At 31.7% G+C, this 22,784-nt stretch overlaps 1 protein-coding gene, 1 long non-coding RNA gene, 1 other non-coding gene and 1 pseudogene across 9 annotated transcripts; all 4 read left to right on the forward strand.

The window, feature by feature from the left end:
* Nucleotides 1-796: 796 nt before the first annotated feature.
* Nucleotides 797-6,138, forward strand: LOC106395321 (annotated as a pseudogene).
* A 3,654-nt stretch (nucleotides 6,139-9,792) lies between these two features.
* Nucleotides 9,793-11,986, forward strand: LOC106434509. Of its 6 annotated transcripts, XR_002654642.2 has the most exons (6): nucleotides 9,886-10,172; nucleotides 10,287-11,020; nucleotides 11,090-11,159; nucleotides 11,261-11,360; nucleotides 11,533-11,609; nucleotides 11,734-11,986. It is a non-coding gene; the product is annotated as an uncharacterized LOC106434509 (long non-coding RNA). The 6 variants fall into 6 exon arrangements; XR_001286764.3 differs by having other exon boundaries at nucleotides 9,793-10,172; nucleotides 10,265-11,020; nucleotides 11,090-11,360; XR_007317153.1 differs by lacking the exon at nucleotides 11,090-11,159 and having other exon boundaries at nucleotides 9,885-10,172; nucleotides 10,265-11,020; nucleotides 11,221-11,360.
* Nucleotides 11,987-16,097: 4,111 nt separating this feature from the next.
* LOC106434510 (double-strand break repair protein MRE11) lies at nucleotides 16,098-21,151 on the forward strand. 2 transcript variants are annotated; one of them, XM_013875384.3, is made up of 23 exons: nucleotides 16,098-16,303; nucleotides 16,604-16,643; nucleotides 16,736-16,871; nucleotides 16,949-17,106; nucleotides 17,246-17,336; nucleotides 17,460-17,579; nucleotides 17,665-17,733; nucleotides 17,811-17,902; nucleotides 17,979-18,081; nucleotides 18,178-18,285; nucleotides 18,420-18,482; nucleotides 18,552-18,623; nucleotides 18,719-18,796; nucleotides 18,982-19,044; nucleotides 19,133-19,193; nucleotides 19,286-19,368; nucleotides 19,517-19,630; nucleotides 19,741-19,818; nucleotides 19,907-19,978; nucleotides 20,086-20,315; nucleotides 20,388-20,499; nucleotides 20,585-20,788; nucleotides 20,907-21,151. In XM_013875384.3, exons 2-23 carry the CDS (start codon nucleotides 16,636-16,638, stop codon nucleotides 20,937-20,939), a joined length of 2,148 nt encoding a protein of 715 aa, XP_013730838.1. In that variant the 5' UTR covers nucleotides 16,098-16,303; nucleotides 16,604-16,635; the 3' UTR covers nucleotides 20,940-21,151. The 2 variants fall into 2 exon arrangements, with proteins under 2 accessions (XP_013730838.1, XP_048598766.1); XM_048742809.1 differs by having other exon boundaries at nucleotides 18,420-18,623.
* Nucleotides 21,152-21,231: 80 nt separating this feature from the next.
* Nucleotides 21,232-21,304, forward strand: TRNAF-GAA. The gene has a single exon. It is a non-coding gene; the product is annotated as a tRNA-Phe (tRNA).
* Nucleotides 21,305-22,784: the final 1,480 nt, after the last annotated feature.

Below are 22,784 nucleotides of genomic sequence, written 5' to 3' on the forward strand. Positions count from 1 at the left end.
GCTAATTCGTCGTAACACTGCTTTTACGACGAATTAGCGAGGAAAACTGCCCTCGTAAAACTTGTGTTTTCTTGTAGTGTCTTTTTCTCTTATCTTTGTTTTTGGGTGTAAAATTCTCTTATCTTTTTATCAGAGCTTTTTGTTCTATATATACTAGAAGCAAACAAAACATTTAGATGGCGACTATATATATCCTTGTCGATTCAATAATACATGAAGCATTATTGATCCTGTTAAATTAGTAAAATAATAGATCTCGTTATATTAGTAATAAATGGAATATGATTGAAACAAAACAGAATTGTACCATAAGCTGATACGACAATGTCAGAAAATATGAATTCGAGAATAAGTTACAAAAAAAAAAAGAATAAGTACTCTGCATGTGTGCGTATCTATATAATGAATAACGGTTTTAACAGTGGTTACACACACAAATTATACATTACTCTTTTTTCTCTCGGCTGGTTGGTTCTATACTCGTAGATGAAATAGTAAAACAAATATGTGTTGTTACAATGGATGCATATATAAGCGCCTCGTAGGCATTCGGCTCATTGTATATATTGTTCTTTGTTATCCTCTAATTTACTCACTGGTCGTTGGATGATACATTCGTTTTATTCAGTGTCCATATCAAACAAAATATGTTTTCTTTGGGTCCGAATATATATAATACAAAGTTCTACAACCTCTATTTTCTACAGGTAGAATAATTATAGAAGATAAATATTATGTACGAAAAAAATATTCTAAAGTTTTAAGACTGAAGATATATCTAACCACATTCTTAAACATGGGGTAGTTTATTTCAGAATAGAAAATGAGTTCATAATTGAAAAGTGGAAGATAGAAAATATGTGTGTTGGCTAGAGTCACATGAAGTGTTCATTTTTGTTGGGTAGTAAAGTATTTTCTGTAATTGAGCTTCCTTGTTCACTATATTCCAACATGGTTATTTGTCACTTCTCAGAATATGTACATATCTTGCATATGTCAATTCTAACTATCACTCTCTACCGTATCCCCACCTCATATTCTCTTATCTCATCATATTAAAATATTTCAGACCGTTGTTCTACATATTCGCTGTAATTTACGGATATTATTATTTTGCAGTCGACATATTGTCCTTGGCATATCTTTGCTTCGTAAAATCTCCCTCTATTTTTTTTGGTGGCAGTAGCACTAGCAGAATTTGAAGATTTTCTAAAAAAAACATAAAAACCAATCATCTAATCTACTAAAATTGAAGTACAGTTGAGAATTAACCCTTATTTTTTCTTTAATATAACACCTTATGCCATTGTCTTTTTGTCATTTAACTACATTACTAAACGTTCATAAATCAATTGACATAATAATACGACAATTTAACCATCCCTTACCAAACCGGACCTCGGTTTAATTTGGAATACAAGCTGTTTACATATAATATAAACCAACTCGGTCAACTGAAGACATGAGCTTATCACTATCCATATTTTTATAACCTGAAGATCATCACTATCAAGGAAATGTGATTCATCTAAATATTGTTTTCATAAGCGAAAATAATCCTTTACATTTTGTTTCAGTGATGCATAGTGATTCCGGTTTTCTGTACAAAAGTACCGTACCAAGCATGCACAAAAAAAGATTTTTGTAATGCATGTATATACTCAGCATATATACTATTAAAGCAGAATCCTATTATCTTTTTTATCTTAGAATAGATTACCTTTTTTTTACTAACATTGCATGTTTCATTAAAGACAATTAATTAATATTAATAACACATATATGTTGGGTCATTCTTTTCGGATCCAGCCCACATCAGTCTCTCTTGGGCCATTTGAGCCGATTAAGAAATCAGATTCAATTCTCACAATTTTTTTTCCTTTGGGCCATTGAGTCCAAGTTCAAATATTTTTTTTCAACTATTATTAATTACTTTTTTTTTCTTAATATAATTTAAGCATTCATAAAAAAAAATTGAACTTTTCATTTAAAAGTATAAATCTTTATTAGAAATATATAATTTTTTTATTAAAATATTAACCACATAATAAAATTAATTTATCAGAGTTATACCAACTTAATTCATTAAAGAAATAAAGTTTAAGTTTTTTAACATAAATAGTTATTTAAAATAAAATACGATAAATAAAGATAAAAAGTTTAAGTCTTTTATAAAATAGAACAAAATATATGAAAATATGACATTTACTAAATATTTGTCAATTGAAAAAAAAAACCCGCGCTTTCAAAGCGTGGGTCAAAATCTAGTACAAGGTTAATCTTATTGTTTACAATATTTTCCGGTGTATATATTACATTACATGCTAGTTATATACTGAACCGATAATTTCGTTCTAATTAATCTAAATTAGGTGTTTTCCTACACCATATGTGCAACAATAAGTTTTTTAAAAATTGAATTTATATTTTTTTAAAACATTATTATTATTTTATATTTTATTGTTTCCCTTATAATATTTTAATATAAATTTTGATTTAGCTGAACATAAAACTAAGATAAAATAAACAATTATTTTACTTTAAGTTATATTGAAAAATAGATATGTATATCTAAGACTATAAACTTATAATAGAGTTTTTATCTATTTCTTTTGGTTAAAATATATTAAATCAACTTGTATAAAATTTAGAAATATTGTTTGATATAAGTTTTTTTAATTATCAAAAATTAAAACTAAATAGTAATTTTCTAAAAATTAGATATATAAAAGAAGCTAATGATATTACGCTAAACTTTTATAATTTTAAATATTCAAAAAATTGAAATTTTAGTAATAAAAATTATATAATTATAAAAATACAAATAAATAATATTTTGAAAATTTTAAAATATGATTATATTTTTATTCTTATATTATTAGTGTCATATTTGAATAAATTACATTGATGATGATGTATAATTTACTACCATATTCTAAAAAGCTTACAAAAAAATATAAATTAGCATTAAATGTAATTACCCATATCATATTTAACCATAAGTCATGTCATCAATTTAGTATGTCATGCCTAACATATTTATTTGCTGAAAATATATATATATATATATATATATATATATATATATCTAACCTATACTAAAAGGGTTATATGAGGAGTAGAGAGTGTGTCCACGTAGACAAATTAAATCTGCCAATCATATGTTCCCGTTTTCCCACGTCAGCATGGTTCTGAGTTCCTTTTAAACCAAAATAATATGTCGTCTCCAATTCTTCCACTTCGTTTTCATCGTTACGAATTTCTGCAAATTAGCGTTTAATTGAAGATATTTACAGATCAATTCTATTGAGATTCACATAAATTCGACGATTCATGTCCTATATCTCTCCATCATTTTTAAAAACCGTGAGGGTGATCTCAACATTGTAGCGCAGATAAGCAAGCTCGGGGTTGGACAGGTGTACGCTGCCTCTGTGATGTATTTGTATTTCCTGAAGCGGATCGACCAAACGTTTCAGCTCGAGAAGGCCATGAAGATTCTCCCAGGCGGGTCGGATGAAGGTGAGACTGGCATTGAGCAGGCGGGAAGGGAAGGAGAGAGAATGTTCTATGAAGAAACAGAAGAGACGTATCAAGCTGTTTCCTCAAACCAAGAAGTTGGTTCGTTTGTGGGAGGATCAATGCGAGGGGTGGTTCCAGCAGCGAAATGAAACAGTCCCGGTTGAAGACGTACGTCATGTCCTTTGACGGAGAAACTCTTCAGGGATACGCTACAATTAGATCAAGAGAAGCGGTTGTTTGGGAGGCCATAGATTGTGATAACCCCGCAAGGCATTGATTCGTCCAAGGACGAGCATATACAGATCAGTTTCAAGGGACCGAAGAGGCTTCTGTTGGAGGCTGTGACGTTTGGTTCGTTCCTATGGGATGTGGAGAGTCATGTAGATTCAAGGTATCACTTCGTACTGAACGGTATATATAAAGTTTTGACCTTTTGTGCGTGTTTTGTTGGTTTGTTGAATAAGCTTTGTGTGTTAACAGATAACAGAAAGTTTCGAGCTTTATGTGTTCTGTGAATCTATCCCTTGATCAATCATTGTATGAGAAGCAGTTTTACTCTTTGTGTGTGGTTTGTTCAGCTATAGGTATTAGCTGTTTCCTTTTGTTTTATTCAGTTACACTTAGAGAACATGGTTACAAATTTTCTTTTTGGTATGTCAGTTTTTTGAAAGGACATGACCAGAAAGTAAACATTATTTCTGTGGAAACATTCTTCAGATGGCTTGAGATTGGTATATTATCTGCTAAAAACGTGAAAGAGATGTGTGCAATAGTTTCCTGTTGATTGCTTGATTGGGTATAAGTTTTGTAAATATTGGGTATCTCCTTTTTACCGGTTGCTGCAGAGAAGGAGCTTTGGCCAAGGGAAGAGAAGAGTGAACAAAAGAACCAGCTTGGCTCAGAAGGAAGATGTAATCAAGAGAACTGTTTATGTCTCTGACATCGATCAACATGTTAAAAAAAGGGGAATCTGTTGGTTTTAACCTTTCGACATTGGGATGGATCTGCCCAGTACAAATTACTCTGTCATGAAGAGAGCATTTGATGAAGGTTGTAGAGACGTCATCGCTAAAACGGTAAGATTTTCTCAGTTTTAGAGTAGTTGAATATTTTTGTGCATGTTGACTAAATGTAATTGGAATTGAGGTCACGTCATCACTCATATTGTATGCTAAAGAGCAGAATCAAAACAGCTGCTAGAGAAGTTGTGCGCTTCTGGAGGACGTTTGCTGATGGATTAATGCTAAAGCCATTGTTCCAGTATGGGCTGAGAGCCTAAGATGACTTTTAACAGAGGTGTGTGGCTTGTGCCTGATTCTGACACTACATTTTTAGCCAATTAAATAGTTTAATCAGTTCTGATCATTTAGTATTCTGCTTCAGGGACAGATCTTCCTCGCAGGCGGATCAGATCATGGTACGTTCATATATTCTGTTTTTTTTTTTAAATTAAACAGGAACCTTAGACATTAACTAATAACAATCTACACATGGGAGATCACATAGTTAAATAAAAACTCTGTTTTTTTTTGCCAATTACCTCTAACAGTTTCTTCGTCCTCGGCTCTCTTAAAACACTGTTAAGTTATGGTTGTAGAGCTGTGAAGTTTAAGACAGCCGAGTCTATGTTTCCCAGTGCAGATCGAAGCTCTAAGGTAAGCTGTAATAAATAATTTTGCTTTTGTTAACGTTTTACAATTTGTAACAAGTGCCTCTTTGATGACTTCTAACAAGCTGTTTTGAACTGTATTGAAGTAGGAGGAACAAGAGAATGATAGAAATAGATCTGTTATGGTTTAGAGCAGAACAGATTTAGATTTAAGTATGTGGAGCTCATCAACAAATTGAACAAGTACAATTCCAAAGTTTAACATCTTGGGGGTAATGGCGGATGGGAGTTATAGGTTGCTGAAACGAGAGCGCTGAAGAAGGATTTAACAAATAAGGTACAAGCTTCATTTCATAAACATTAACACACAGTCTTTGCATTGGCTGATGGAACAAGCTTTATTTTTCTTTGTGGTTACATGAATCTACTTGCTACTGGTTCGGGTTTGGTTTTGAACATGTTTCTGCGATTGACCTTGACAAAGATCCGCTAAAGAAGGTAAAATTGTAGGTGTATTTTTTACTAAAATTAGAATCACTATATTAGTGTCTTGCTCTTATTCTCTGTTTTATGAGTAGTAGGACGAACATAATATTTCTTGGAACAAAAATCATTGCTTTCTTTTTGCAGGACGGTTGTTCTTGAACGCCACGTCAGGGAGCAATATATTTTTCGACAAAGAGACTAATGCAGGGGAGAACATTGATTGTGGGAACATCTTCAAGTGGTCTCACCTCCAAAAGGTGGACGTAAGTGGTAAGATCGTTGGAAATCAGCAACTGTGAGAACATCTTCAAGTGGGCTCACCTCCAAAAGGCTAGCAATAGCAACTACCAAGGTGACCAAGAAGGACGAGTGGCTTAAGTGAAGATGATGAATTACCTGGATGCAGTACTTTTTGAATAATGCTTTGTATCGATGTTGTTTTCCTTCTTTTTTTAACCTTTGAGTACTCTAATGGGTTTTGATATGTTTTGAAACTCTCTATAAAATGCTTATTTATCAAATTTATCACATCTCATTAAATCAATAAGATTGGCTTCACATGCTAGCACATATTTTCATAACAAAATTAAAAATACTACATCTAAATAAGGATTAAAAACGATGTAACTCATATATGAGCTCTTCTGTGTCCAATGAACGTTCAACGTAGTAAAATGTGCGTCTAACAATTCAGTAGCATTAACAAATTTAACAATATACGTACATACATGTACGCTTTGAACATGATAACACCCTCTCTATGTACGCACATTTCAAAAGTGTTGAAAATTTATAACATACTTAGAAAAAAAATTGTATAACAGAGGTGTTGTTATGCTTTCATAAATGATCATGCATTACTTTCAAATATTTGTTATGCTTTCGTAATGGTGGTGACCGAGTGGCATTTGTACTCTAGGCACAAGCTTAAGACATTTCCAATATATATTTGAAATATAGGTGGTACAAATAAATCAAAATATATGTAGAACAGGTTGAAGAAAAAACTCAAAAAATAAATATTCTAAGACCCTTAAAAGTTACTTCTAAAGCCAAAGTAAAATTTAGTTTGTGTATCTTTAACAATTATTTTAATTCATTATTTATTTGTTTTGCTCATTATGTAATACATAGCTTTTGATAATAAAAATAGCAAGTTTTTTTTGAAACACCTAAAAAGGTAAGTTTTATTATTGAAAATTTAGTTAGACAAAACAATGAAAATAACTAAGTTCAATGTTAAAAAACTAAGTTGAATACGATTTACATTAGATATACGATTGAATATGATTCCAAGTGTTGATTATATTAACTAAGTTCAATGTTAAAAAACTTCATAAAGCCACTTAGAAATATACATATTCATAACCAATTTTTAAGGATTAAGTGTCTGTATTTTCTTGAGCCCTCATATAATATTTAAACTGAAATTATTCATATATACAATAAAAATTATCCCCTCCATAATACTTAAGAGGTATTGTATCTTACAATCTGTTCAGTGATAGATTCAGAATGTGGATAATATAAGGGCTACACGAGTACTTTTCCTGCAGCTTTTGAAACTGAAGGAATGGTGGAAAGCAACTATGATGCTGCTTCCAAACTAACTGGTGGACGTAGCTCTCAGGGGTCAATCATCTAGGGGTCATCTCTTTTAGGGAGGGTAGGATCAGATTTACAGTCAGAAGCAATGGTACTACTCTTAATTATTCCGAAGCTCATGTAATATCACCTCCTCCCCACCAAGCGCATGCTTATGAGATCATGAATGTAAGCAGCAATATCAAATGGTGCGCCTCGAAAAATATTTTACCGGAAGAAGATTCCTTTTGTGTTGCTCTTCGTTCTATCAATCACTACGCACATGATAATCCTATATGTATAAGTACATATGAGTCTTAATATTAGAAATTATGTGATGTAGCATAAATTTAATATTTTAAGAGGAAATTTATCCTTTTAGTTATTAATCTAGATGAGATTTAAAACAATGCAAACATATCTTTCAATAAGAAACTAGTTATTTTCCTGCACCAAGTGCAGTAAAAAAATTTAAAATATTTTTTAATAGACAAATATAAATTATATTTGAAAAGATTTTTTATTAATACTGTAAATTTTTTTATCATTATTTTAATATATATTTGATTTAATCAAGCATAAAATTTATATAAAAATAAAATAATTTTGTTTTTAAATTATATTTAATAATATGCATGTATATATTTAAAATTAATAGATAGATTTTATCTATTTATTTTAATTAAATATATTAAATAAATTTGTAAAGTTTTTTGTATAATTATTAAAAATTAAAATTAAACAGAATTTATAAAAAAATTATATATATATATATATATATATAAGAAACTAATGATTTTACGATTAAATTTTTATAATTTTCTAAAAAATCTATATACATTTTTGAAAATTTTAGTAATACAAATGTATAATATAAAAATATATAATTAAATAATATTTGAAAATTTGTAATGCCTTATTTGAATATATTTATTTTAATAATGATTTATGAGTTATTACGATATTCTAAAAAATCAAAAAATATAAATCGACATTAAATGTAATATATGAGTTGTTACCATATTTTAAAAAGCTTACAAAAAATATAAATTAAACATTAAATGTAATTGTCCATTTCATCATGTCATCAATTTTAGTAACCATGACATACTATTTTTGTGAAAATAATTGTAGAAAGACATATGGCAAAATCACTTCTCAAATAATGTAAAGGGGATGATCATAAAAATTAAACTGTTGACAAAACCTAAAAAAAAACAAAACATTAATTAAAAGGATTAGGGATGGTAAATATAAGCTAAGAAACAAAGTTCTAGATAAGGAAGCGCTATTTGCTCCAAAAAAAGAAAGATAAGGAGGCCCTCAAGTTAAAGTGGCTGATTGTAACCCCAACTAAGTTGAATTGGAAACTGTAAAAAGATGTTTTAATTGTGAATGACACCATTTCTAAAGTTTTTTCTATTTTTAATCTACAAAATATTAGATATCTATAACAGAAATGGAACTTACTCCAATGTATTATTATAAAATAGCAATATCTATTTATAGAGTAAAAAATATAGGATTTCTACCTCTATTTCTATTTATAGAAAAAATAGTAATCTCTATCTTTTAGATTAGAGTGAATTTACTTCTAAATGCTATCATAGAAGCAAATATAAGGGTGGTTAGAAATGTAGTCGGAGCTAAAACTCTATTTTTTCTTTCGGAATAGTTTGAACTAAGAAAATATACTTATTTCTAAAATTAATAATATGCTTGATTAAATTGACTATGAATAAATTGTTAAGATTTTTTTCTTATAAAAAAATAACAAAACTGTTTGGATTTTGTAGGGCAAACCATACTATTATTATGTTTTTGATATTTTTATTTTGAATTTGTTTGCTGCATGGAAAGAAACGCATTTGACATGATCTCAGGATTCTTTTAATGTACATTGCTCTTAGATTCCATCTGCTATTCATTTCGCCACTGCTTTTAACACAAGAACAAATTTATATAGATTTTTTAGTAGCAAAGAATCAATAATCAATAGTTAAAATTTAAATATTCATATTGGTTAATATTAATATTAAAATAAAGTGAATTATATATTAGTTTAACCATATTTTCATTTGAAAAACTAATAAACAAGAAAAAGAATAATTGAATTTTAAATAAGAATAATTAAAAAATATTCAACATGCATACCAGCTTATATGTATTTTCTGATATTGAAGAAAAAATATTGAAATTTCAATAATTTCAAAATTGTTATTACCAAAACAATACAAAAAAACTACAAATTTTTCTAATAGTTGTTATAGTGTAATTAGTATCAGTGAAAAAATATATTTAAAACATAAATTATAAATAATCTAAATTTAATTTGAATATACAGAAATCGCACTCTATAACCATACAAAAAACTAAAATTTGCCAAGTAACCAAAATCTCATTCTTTCTCCTCTCTTCTCTTCCTATCTCTCTCTACAAATTTAATTTTGTTTGTTTTGGTTATTTCACTAATTCACCCCTGAATATATATATATATATATATATATATATTATTATTATTATTATTATTATTATTATATACTAAAAGAAGAATATAAACCATGGGGAGGGTGTCCACATGGGATTAAAAAATCAGCCAATCAGAAGACTCTTTTTTGACATGTCAGCAAGGCTCTGGTAATGTTGGGCTTGCGTTTTTTTTAGCCCAAATGTTGAATCTGAATGGCCACTCAGACATTAATCAATCTAAGATCAAACGAAAGGGCATGTGTTTGAATCAGACAGAGAGAGGAGTACGGTTCGAGTTCTTGGATTTGTTGAGGATTGTGTCTGTGGTAACTTTTTTTCCGAGGAGGTTTATTATCGTCGGCGTCTTGATCTTCGCCGGAGATACCTTAGACGTTATCACTTTCAGATCTGCTCTCATGATCCTCTTCACGGCTTCTTTTGTTCGTCGCTTCCCTTCGAAATTATTATCGTTATTGTTGTTCCTCATGGACGCTTCTCCACGGTTTGTTTCTCCTCCTCCTCTCTCCGGTTGCTCCTGTTTTCTGAATGAAAATAAATAAATTAGGTTTTTTTATTGTTCTATATTTATTCTAGATCGTGAACTGCTCAATCACAGGAAAACAAAGAGGATGAGGGAGAAGAAACCCAGAAAAATAATGGAGGAGAGAGAAGGAGAACGAAAGCTGATTTTCTTTTCCTAATTTTTCTATCTTCTTGGCTCTTCGTTCTCAGTCTCTCTTCTATTTCCGTTTGCTCTTCCTCTTCTTTGTTTCCGATATGAGTTATTCAATGACCTCAACTGAGTTTTCCTTTTCTGTGTCCTTAGGTTTTCCTAGACGACCACCGTCTCTTGAAAGTCCAGCCGGTAACACCTCTGAGCGATTTCAATTGATACAGTTACCGCTGTAAATCATTGCACTGAATCGGAGCTCTCGCTACTTAGTCTTCAATTCTATATCAACGTGTGTGGTGTGGAGCCCGGCGGAGCTGCTTCAAAACGGCTGAAGCTTTGGAAGCGAGCACAGATCTGGTTTCTTCCTCTTCACGATTTTGCTAGAGGACGGTGAGGACGAAGTGGTGGTTTTTAGATCTGTTTCGAGCGGAAGCGATGGAGGTCGTGATGAGCAGCTTCGGGTATAGATCGGCATGGAGGGAAACACGGCGAGTCAAGATTGGCCAGTGGAGATCGCTTGCCCCGGCGAGATCCACAGAGAAATCAGAAACAGAACTAAAGCTGATACAAAAAAACATTCGTTATGACAACAGTGATGATAATGAAGTTATGGGATCCACATTCGTCTTTTACTCGAGCATCCTCTTTGAGAAACGCCAAATGAAAGACTGTGAAAGGTATGTCTTGGCTTTGTCATCTAGGCATTTAGTGTTAGTTTATTTTGTGGTAACGAGATTTTTTGTTAGGATCATCTATACAATGTACACACATGTTGGTGACTAAGTTTGCAACATCTTAGAAACAATGAAATAGCCGGTGAGGAGATTCGTTTATGAAAATTTGATTCTCACTTGATGTATGTTCCCTATGATTATAGATAAATAAGCGACATTAATGAGCTCTCAAGTATCTTATAGATTTCCAGTGGGAAAAAGGTTGAAGAACCAAAAGAGTTCACACTTGAGCTGTTCTTTGAGGCTTATTGCACTGAAGAACAATGAGATTGCCGGTTTGGAGGTTCGTTATTAGGATATGTTTTTAAAGAAATTGTTACTCTCTTTCTAGATGGATTTCCAATGATTATACTAAATATAAGCAAGATGAATGAGCTCGCAAGTATCTCAAAGATATCAAACTGAATAGGTTTAAAGAACCAAAAAGATTCACGTTTGATCTTTTCTTTGATTAGAACCCTTAGAACACTGTCTTCACCAAGACATCTCACATGATTGATAAAGATAAGCTTATCCTCGAGATGGCCATTGGGTATGATCTTTTCCTCTTACGATGTATTTATTGTTTTTATTTCTTGAGGCCAAGTGTTATTGATCCATACCTATTGTATCTTATATGATATATGTAAAAAACCGATTTACTACTTATAAAACAGGTCCAGGAGTAACAAGAGAAGCTGGAGTATGATGAAAGGAAGCCAAAAGTGAAAAGAAAAGGAGAGGAGAGATTCATCACGAGTGTGTTGTATATATACCCTATGTGTCTCAGTTTTTTCACCAGACCAATAGTGTAAGAATTTATTGTCACTCGTGATGATGGCCAATAGATAAAAGAAAATAATGACCTCTCCAACAAGAGGTCGTATTTTTTTTTTTTTCACTCGTGATATAAATATAAAGTTTTGGCCTTTTGGTGTGGTAGTTTGCTTAAGAGTAGTTTGGTTTTCGTCTAATTTTTCATTTATAACAGGTTCTCATAAATCTGTTTGGAGGACAATAGCATTTCGTTGGTTTGGCCAATTTCAACTAAACTTTTTCTCTATAATAAAATGATTCAGTTTGGAATGAAAACCTTTTAGTTATCTGCTTATCTAAATCACGTTACCCATTTTTCTACGTAATAATCTAGCAAGAGAATTTTTTTTGGTCAAACTAATGAAAAAGATATTTATATCAAACCAAGATTGCATACTATATAAATTAAGTTAGACTGGTAAATTTGATTATGAAAAAAAAATTAGTTACAAAACCTACATAATCAAGAAATAAAAAATATTTAGATCAAAATATTGATTACTTCAAACTCATACTATCAACTCGAAATTATTTAATAAAATACACAGCAAACTATGAATTCTAACATTTTAAATTTATTAAGCAGAAAACAATTAACAAAATAGTTTTAAATTTGTATACTAACTTATTTTTATAATCAATTACAATATATATATATATATATATAAACGTAATTATTCGTGTTTGTGTGTAATTAACTAAAAAGTAAAAAATAATAATTACAGTTATAAAATAAAGAAGATAAAAATTGCTTTCTTTAAATATTTGATTATAAGAAGCGTTGATTTGGATCTAATTAGAGATCAAATTATTTTATTTTCTTCAATTTAAAATAATTTTACAAATGTTTTGTAAAATTAAAATATACTTTAATATAGAATAATTTTGTGTAAACTCTTCCGCCCGTATGGCGGACCAATCCCTAGTAATTGTAAAGAAGACATGTGTGAAATCACTTTACAAATACTTACAAAAAATGTATTGGATATAGGTAAACACAAGAGTAAATGATATTCCTTAACATCTATTATAATTAAGCAATCAAATATCTAGATACTAGGGGTGGGCGTTCGGATACCCGTTCGGGTTCGAATCGGGTATTTCGGATTTTTGGATGTTTCGGTATAGGGATATAGAACCCGTTCGAGTATTTCTGTACTTTGGGTCGGGTTCTGGTATTTTTAGTTCGGGTTCGGTTATTTCGGATATTTATATTTTAAAAGAAAAAAATAAAATTTTCATTTTTAAGTTTCTTGTATTTAAAAATATAGATTTCACTTAACTGATTTATTTTTATTTTTTTATAGATTGAATGATTAATAGATTTGGAGATAATATCTCAAAAACAAATAGATATTAATTTGGCTATTGTTTTTAAACTTTGGATGTACCTTTTGTTAATACATAAAAAAAAAATTTGATATACATTTTAAATGATTATCAAATTATTTTCTCCATAATTATAGATATACTATATGATCTTAAAGTATGTGTAACATTAATATAAATATTTTAAATAAAACGAGAGATGTAAACTAGAAATATAAGGGTAAGTATACATATGTTCGGTTATCTTCGGATATCCATTCGGGTTTGGATATTACCCGTTCGGGTTCGGATATCCAATCTCTCCTAACTTAATACCCGTTCGGGTATTTTGCTACTTCGGTTCGGATTTCGGTTCGGAATTTTCGGATCGGGTTCGGGTGCGGCTTCGGGTATCGGGTAAAGTGCCTACCCCTACTAGATACGATTCAAATCATTCCATATCTCCTCCTAATTTAAGCTATCACATTTCCTAATACAATATCAATGATGTCAAAAATAATACAATATCAGTATTTCAAATAAAATTTGCATTTAAATTAAAATAAATTTTATAAATAGATTAATATACAATTAATTATATAGTGGCATGTATAAAATATCTATCTTATTAAAAGAGAAACATTGTGCTGGACATAACCTTTATTTTGTAAATTTTAAATTAAATACACATTTCTACTTTATAGTTAAACCTACACTAAATCATTAATATTTCTTTATTTATATTATTATCAATGTTTCCAGCCAATATACTCATTTCTTTGTAATACTATCCATGTTTCCAAATAACACTATAATTAATCTTGTGTCCAAACAATATAAAATATTAGATTTCATCTTTTTAATAATTTCTAAAAAAAATCTTTTAAATTATTTAGATAAATCAAATAAATTAAAATTGAAAAATTAAAATAATTATAAAACAACGAAAATAAATAGAACTTATTTTTAAAGGTTTAAATAATAATAAAAAATTCAATGAGTAATATATCAGTTAAATTAATGGATTATTTTATTTATATTTCCTAAATAATGGTTATATCATTTATTTAAGTAACATAATAATTCAATAATAGCCATTACATAAAATATATATAAACTTTTTTCATTGTACAATAAATATAATAATAAAAATAATTATGAAAAATGTTCAAAATATATGTTATTTAGAGAAAAATGCTTAACATTAATGGGTAACAACAAATTTAAACGATTATAATATAAACAAAATTATTAACAAGATAAATTTTATATAAAGCTATTATAAATTAATTAAGCTATATAAAAAGGAAAAATATGGTCAAGACATATTTCTTTGCGATGGTACGGAACGAGGTGGTACTTGTGATATTTCGGCATGGGACACATTTTATTTAGCAGTTTTTTTTATGTTAAATACTATTGGATGGGTTACGTCGACGAGAAGAAAGATAGAAAATAGAAAAGGTTTTAAATCCTTAGCTCCACCACATGTTAAGCATACGAGAATTGAGTTTGACCAGAATAAGGAAAGTAGTTCCGAGTTAATCTGAGACTGGAGTTGGCCTAGTGGATGAGGGCGTGGAAGATGGTCGGATCTCACTTATATGTCTGGGTTTCTCGGCCTGGTATCCTAAACCTCGCGTTAATGATGTGCCCTGGAGACACGGACGCCAACTCTCCTAAAAGACCTTTCTTTCATGTGATTGGCGTACATAAATGGGATCTCCAATAGCTAGCCGAAAAATTGCATAGGGGTCAAGACGCAGTCGGGCACCAGTGCTTACTCAAGTGCCCCCCGGAACCGCACGGAATGGTCACCTATTACACGGCACAATAACTCTGCCTTTATCGTTCTTAATTATTTTATATCTACCATTTTATTTATCAAATTTTTGTAAAAACGTCATAATTTCATAAAATTGCAAAACAGTGAACTTTAAAATTTGGATTAAAAGATGAAAAATTATGAAACTATAAAACAATTTAAATAAAATTGGATTACATATCGGTCATCCATTGGTTCAATCGTTTAGTCTCGGACTTTAGTGATTTTTTAAATATGTATATTTCTAAAAACCTGAATTGAATTATGATTAACCGGTTTGACCGGTTCGAGTCGAATTTAAAAGAACTGATTAAAAAATATATTTTAAATACACAAAATTCTTACAAATTAACAAAATATGTGTTAAGTTACTAATAACATTTTTTTTTCATAAAACATTTCGTGCTTGTACAGCGCGGATCAAAATCCAGTATAACACTTAACATAACTTATAAAGATGTAAGAAGTTCTTACTAAGAACTAAGAACAAAAATCAACTTACTAATAAGAACTAACACTCGCACAGACGTGTGGGTATGCTCTTTAAGGGGGGGGGGGGTGTATTCAATATAACATTTGAGGTGATTTGACTTTTAATGGAGTTTTAGATGATTTCAATAAGTTGTAGAGATTTAAGTGATTTTTGTTAAACCACTCTAGAATATAACATAAAACTATGAGATTTGAGTTTTAATTTTTTTAACTAAGAAATTCCACCCAAACACCTTAAAATCACCTGAAAACTTTAAAACTCCACAATTTAAAATATTTTCAATAACAGTAGATTTTAGAATACTCTACCAAATGTTAAGTTCAATGACAATGAATTTTAAATGAGTTTTTAAAATTTATGTTTGAATAACAGTCATTTAAAACTTTCGATTGAATAAAGTAAAAGAAACTTGTGCGCTGTTTTTGTCCAAAAAAAAAAAAAAAAAAACTCGTGCGCTGCTTTAATGGGGCAAAACAGCAAGCCCATTTTGAAGATTGGACGAAATAGAAAAGCCGAAACAAACAGTAAGCCCATTTTGAAGATTGGACGAAATAGACCTTTTTAGTTAATACTAAAATATAATGTGCTTTCTGAGTATTAAGTCTTCAATAGAGGATCAAATATGTAATATACTAAAAATGTGTTGTCCTTCGTCGTCGTCTCCCTAAATTGGTCCGTCATTCTCTCTTTCGCTCTCTGGGCTTTAAAGTTCAGTTCACTCCGATTCTCACTTTCGTTTCCGTCGGATTCTCTCTTTCTGGTGACCGGAGTTCCGTCGCTTTACTTTATTCCTATCGAAGACAAGGTTAGGGTTCTATTTCCACTCTGCTGAGAAAGTGCGACTTAGTAGAAAGTTGTGGAAACAGTCCTACTACTGATTAGTTGTTTTTTTTATGAATCAATTTCGGACCTGGTTTATTGAATTTTGTTTTCTGAAACGAAACATCTTTTTTTTTTTTAAAATGTAAAGGGTTTAGGGTTTTAGAAAGAGCGTTTGCTGAATCAACACCAAAGAAAAGTGACCCCTTTAGTTATCTCAATAATGGAATCAATCAGTGATATGTTTGTTTGATTCTTCACTGAGAAACTTTCTTGTTAACTTCAGGTTTACAGAACTGCAAGCGCTTGCCATCAATCATGTCTAGGTGAGCTTTTTGGCTTCGTTTTTCTTTCCTGTAGATGTTACTTTTTTTTTTTTTTTTTTCTAGAATTGAGTGTGTTGGTGTATGGTTGACAGAGAGGATTTGAGTGATACTCTTCGGATACTTGTTGCAACTGATTGCCACTTGGGCTACATGGAGAAGGATGAAATAAGGCGCCACGATTCCTTCAAGGCTTTTCAAGAGATTTGCTCTATTGCTGAGGATAAACAGGTTTTTCATTTTTTTTTATCCTTTCCCTTGCCACTATTTTCAGTTTCTTCTTACTTTTTCTCATTATTTTCAAACAGGTGGACTTCTTACTCCTTGGAGGTGATCTTTTCCATGAGAATAAACCCTCTCGAACTACGCTTGTTAAAGCCATTGAGATTCTTCGTCGCCATTGCCTTAATGATAAACCCGTCCACTTTCAAGTTGTCAGCGACCAGACTGTCAATTTTCAAAATGCGTGAGAGACTCTCTACTCTTTTCCTATTTTACTCTTAAAACACTATATTGACTCAATATGTGCTCTCTTGTACACTTCATTTTCTCATAGTGTGGATTTTATCAATCTACTATTCCTTCGCCTTATTTTCTTCCTACAGGTTTGGTCATGTAAATTATGAGGATCCACACTTCAATGTAGGCTTGCCCGTCTTTAGTATTCATGGAAACCATGACGATCCAGCTGGAGTGGTACATTTTCATTATTTGGTTATGAAAAATTCATTTGAATATGTTTGGGACTTGTTTATTTCGTGAAGCTTCTTCCTTAAGCTTATTATTTCGTTTTTTCTTTTCTGTGGCATCTGGCAACAGGACAACCTTTCTGCAATTGATATCCTCTCAGCATGCAACCTCGTGAATTATTTTGGAAAGATGAATCTTGGTGGTTCAGGTGTTGGCCAGATTTCTCTCTACCCTATACTTATGAGGAAGGTTGGTGCGAAGAATTTGTAGCCTGGACACTTGTCTGGCTCCTCCGTGGTTTCTTGGATTAACATTTAATCAAATTAATATTCAGGGTTCAACAACTGTGGCTCTCTATGGTTTAGGAAACATCAGGGATGAACGTCTCAACAGAATGTTTCAGGTAATCCAGAGGATTCCTCACCTTTTGCTATACAATTGTTTATTGTGTTAATTTTTATTGCCTTGTTGGTTTTACAGACCCCACACGCTGTCCAATGGATGAGGCCTGAAGTTCAAGAAGGATGTGACGTTTCTGACTGGTTCAATATTCTGGTGCTTCATCAAAATAGGTTGATCTCATTGCAATAGTATATTAGATTCTATATCAGAAATTTTGATTTTTTACTCATATTCTATGACTTGCAGGGTGAAATCAAACCCCAAAAATGCAATAAGCGAGCACTTTCTTCCTCGGTTCCTCGACTTCATTGTGTGGGGCCATGAGCATGAATGCCTTATCGACCCCCAGGTCCGTTTAAACTTTGATTCTTGGAGTTATTGCATTTAAAGAAGTGTGAGGCACAATGTGCATTGTCTCTGAGATAAACCGTTTAAATTTTTGAAGGAGGTATCTGGAATGGGCTTCCACATCACACAACCAGGATCTTCTGTGGCAACATCACTGATTGATGGGGAATCAAAGCCAAAGCATGTTCTTCTCTTAGAAATCAAGGTTCTTCAGCTAACAATCTGAGACTTTATCTTTACTTTGATCGTATTGCTTAATCTACTTGCCTCAAGTATGGGTTTTTGCTCTTTTTCAATCAAGCATGTAAGCCTGAGTAATTTCAAATATATGACTTGCAGGGCAATCAATATCGTCCTACGAAGATACCTTTGACATCTGTGAGGCCTTTTGAGTATACAGAGGTAAAAAAAAAATTCCTTATATGTTATGGCGGTGAGAGACTTCTATGCTTACATGTATTCAAAATGCAGATTGTTTTAAAGGATGAAGATGATATTGATCCCAATGATCAAAACTCAATTCTCGAACACTTGGATAAAGTGGTAACTATTCAATTTTCTCGTATTTCATGTGGATATTTGTTTTTCTCCTGCCTCTTTTTTGATTATACCTCTAATAATATCTACAAAATTGTTAGGTCAGAGATCTAATAGAAAAAGCAAGCAAAAAAGCTGTCAACAGATCAGATATCCAGCTCCCCTTGGTTCGAATCAAGGTAATTTGTTTCCGGCTTCCAAGCTTCCTTCACACCGCTGCAAGTTCTAGCAACTCTCACATAATTAAACCTTTATTGTCCAACAAAAGTAGAGGCATGGACACCCACCCATAGCCACAAACTCATACTCTAGTTGTTTTATTTCAATGACCAAAAAAATACTGAGATCAGGTTCAATCTTTCAGGTAGATTACTCTGGATTTATGACGATAAATCCTCAAAGATTTGGACAAAAATATGTGGGAAAGGTACCTAAAAATTAGTTGGTATAACTTGATGTTCACCATCTTTCTTCAATGTTTGGTTAACTTGTGACAAATTCTGAAACAATTACAGGTTGCAAATCCCCAGGACATTTTAATATTCTCCAAAGCTTCTAAGAAAGGTCAACGCGAAGGTAGGGGCATTCGACTATCACAGTTGGACAATATTGTTGCGTTTTATCTAATGTGATTTAGTTATCATATATTTCTATCTTCCATTTTACAGGCACCATCGATGATTCTGAGCGGCTCCGTCCAGAAGAACTGAACCAGCAAAATATAGAAGCACTAGTAGCTGAAAGCAACCTGGTACATCCGCAACCTTCTATACTTATGATTGTGTTATTGGCTTCAGCCCCTGTAGAACTTTCACCAAAGAATGATATAGACTTGATTGAATAGATTACGAAATGTGCTTGAATACACAACGGGATAATCACTCTATCCTCTTTTGCAGAAAATGGAGATCCTTCCAGTTAACGATCTTGACGTTGCTCTTCAAAATTTTGTGAACAAGGATGATAAACTAGCTTTCTACTCATGCGTTCAGTACAATCTTCAAGAGACTCGTGTATGTACTTTTTTTTTCGGTCACCATTGAAACTAAGTTCTACGTAGGATATAGTTCTTACTCGGTAGCACGATTGTTGTATTTATGATGTTCTCTTCCCATTTTTTCAGGGTAAACTTGCAAAAGATTCAGATGCCCAGAAATTTGAGGAGGACGATCTGATTCTTAAAGTGGGAGAGTGCTTAGAGGCAAGACGATTTAATTTCAGTTAATTTATCTTGTAGATTGTGGAAAGGTATAAAATATCAACCTACTAGTTGCACTATGTTTGTGCAGGAACGCTTGAAAGATAGGTCAACTCGACCCAGTGGTTCCTCACAGTTTTTATCCACTGGATTGACATCAGAGGTTTATATTCTCTTTCTAAGAGTTTCCTTGCAGTTTCTGACTTCACATTCATCTCTGTCATGACGTTGCTTTCTTACAATGCTGTTTTCTGCCTGAGATTGGTACAGAATTTGACGAAAAGAAGCAGTGGCATCGCGAATGCTTCTTTCAGTGATGATGAAGACACGACTCAGATCTCTGGTTCAGTGCCTGCCACTAGAGGACGGAGAGGTTCATCCACTGGTACATCTCGTGGCAGAGCTAAAGCCCCAACCAGAGGAAGAGGCCGAGGCAAGGCCTCAAGTGCGATGAAGCAAACCACTCTTGATGGTTCTCTTGGTTTGCGCCAGTCTCAGAGGTATTTTTTTGTCATAACGTACGGGTTTGATTCAGCTAGCTAATGTCATGTCCGTGATTTTTCTTTCATTAGATCTGCTTCAGCTTCCTTCAAAAGTGCTTCTACCATTGTAGAAGACGATGTAGATTCTCCTTCAAGCGAAGAAGCAGAGCCTGAAGATCTTAACCAAGTTGACAGCAGTTCGGTATGAACAATTCCTACATTGTTATTCATTTGTGCACTGCAATTAGTTCGTCTCATCATGATTCTTGTTTCTATATCAATTAAAGGAGGAGGAAGAGAACACTAGAGGCAAAGGACGGAAAAGACAAGCTACTACTAAGAGAGGCAGAGGTAGAGGTACGGTGACATCAAAACGTGGTAGAAAAAACGAAAGCTCTTCTTCACTTCATAGGCTGCTCAGTAGCAAAGACGAAGACGAGGACGAAGATGATGAAGATATTGAAAAGAAGCTAAACAGATCTCAGCCTCGGGTATGTTAATCACATCTATGTTTTCCATTTTCTTTGCTGTTTCGGGCTCGTTAGTGAGTTCAAGTTCCTGTTTACCATATGATATTTGCTCACTTAGTTGTATGATTTGTAAACGTAGGTTACAAGGAACTATGGAGCTCTAAGAAGATAAAATGGCAAGCTCTCCGACGTCCCAGCTCACAACGAAGCTTTATAGTGTGTTCTCTTCATTTGTAGCGACTTCTCACGCCAAATAACGCTGAAAAGAGCAACCAAACACTGATGAGTCTTTGTGAAATGTGTAGTGAGAATTTTGTAGTGTACTTTTTACCGTGCTCTTTTTGAGTTTTGTTGTTGATCAATGAGGAAATATATTTTATATCAGACATCTTCGTCCAACATGGTTTGTGTCAGTAATATGTAAAGAGCGCTCTAAATATAATGTTTAACATGGAAAACAACAAGCGGGGATAGCTCAGTTGGGAGAGCGTCAGACTGAAGATCTGAAGGTCGCGTGTTCGATCCACGCTCACCGCAACTTTGTAACTTTTGTTTAAATTAATTTTATATGATTTTGGTTAATATGAATTATTATTTTAATTTTGATTTACATTATGAAGTTACAAAGTTGTATTATATCGAAAAAGTAAATGAATTTTTGTTTAAAATTAGCTTATTTGAGATTTTGTATTACAATGTCATCTTTATATTTTATGTATATTTTGTATGAATTAGTGAAACATAAAATTTACTAGGTAGACTTTTGGCTAATTTAATAGTATAGATTTATAAGGTTTATAATAGTTTTAACAGCATTTTCATATCTGATCCAGCCTCCATGTGAACTGGTAAATTTGGTGATTCGTATATATCCGGTCTAGAATTAGTTGAAATCTGATATATTAAATAATCTGAGAAAATTATGTAAAAGCCCAAAAAACCTATCACTAACATGCGATCCAATATTGGTTAACCCGATAAAATCCTACATAAAGCCTCATGATATTGTTAAAAAAATTGATTCAAACTTTTGACTCAAGCTCTAAAGCTCGGAACTAATACTTTTTCAAACATGAATCTTGTTTAACTTAGGTATTTCGATCATATTCAAGAGTTTATACTAATCTTTAATGTGTTTCGACAATAAATAGAACCTCTTTCCAGATTTTCAAATGAGGTTCTATATCATTTTTTTAATATAATGAAACGTATAAATTTTATCCATAATTATATATATTAAAATTTTCTATGATTTATGTTTAAATTTGTGTTTAGAATTGCTTTTTGTTATTTGAACTCTATTTTTAGAGATATCGGATAATTCTAACTTGAATCTCTTTATTTAACCCGTTTGTTTAACTTGTTTTAGTTAATTGTCAGCAATGCATTGATTTATTTATAAATATTCTGACTTACAATATTTCTATATTCTAAATCAAAATTAATTATTTCACATTTAAATGTTTTTAACAGTTTAGATTTTAAAATTAAAATATATTGTAAAATATATGAATATGTGTATATTATAAATCAAAATTAATTATTCCAAATTTAAATATATTTGAATTTTTAATATTTTAAAATATATGAATATGTGTTATGCAATTTTAGATTATAAGATAACTATGTGTTGTTCAGAAAAGAAAGTTATATAATCAACAACATTTAAGGGAACCAGTTCAACATATATATATATATATATATATATAATTTTAGCCAATATAATTACTTAAGAAATGAATGTATGTGTAGCCAATATCTAGGTATTCGAGACACCGAAGATCCGGAATACCAATATTTGAGTGGCTACAGATCGAATCGGATAATTGATTATTTGAACGAAACAATCGGATCATGAATACCTCTAAGAACCCGGATATCCACTTCGCTTCCACCCCTATCTGCAACTGTTACTTTTGTTTCCAAGAACTGAGTGTGTGGAGTGATACTGATACACTTCTAATACTTGTTTGATTGCATGCACATCCATGGCCGCAAACTCATATACTGTATTTGT

This window comes from Brassica napus, chromosome A10 (genome assembly GCF_020379485.1).
Source record: "Brassica napus cultivar Da-Ae chromosome A10, Da-Ae, whole genome shotgun sequence".
Taxonomy (NCBI): Eukaryota; Viridiplantae; Streptophyta; class Magnoliopsida; order Brassicales; family Brassicaceae; genus Brassica; species Brassica napus.

Bases quoted from the DNA above. Each gene is read 5' to 3' on its own strand.
- LOC106434510 (XM_048742809.1), top strand. The intron at 18,624-18,718 runs GTAACTATTCAA...CAAAATTGTTAG, and splicing joins TCGAACACTTGGATAAAGTG to GTCAGAGATCTAATAGAAAA. The intron at 20,789-20,906 runs GTATGTTAATCA...TTGTAAACGTAG, and splicing joins TAAACAGATCTCAGCCTCGG to GTTACAAGGAACTATGGAGC.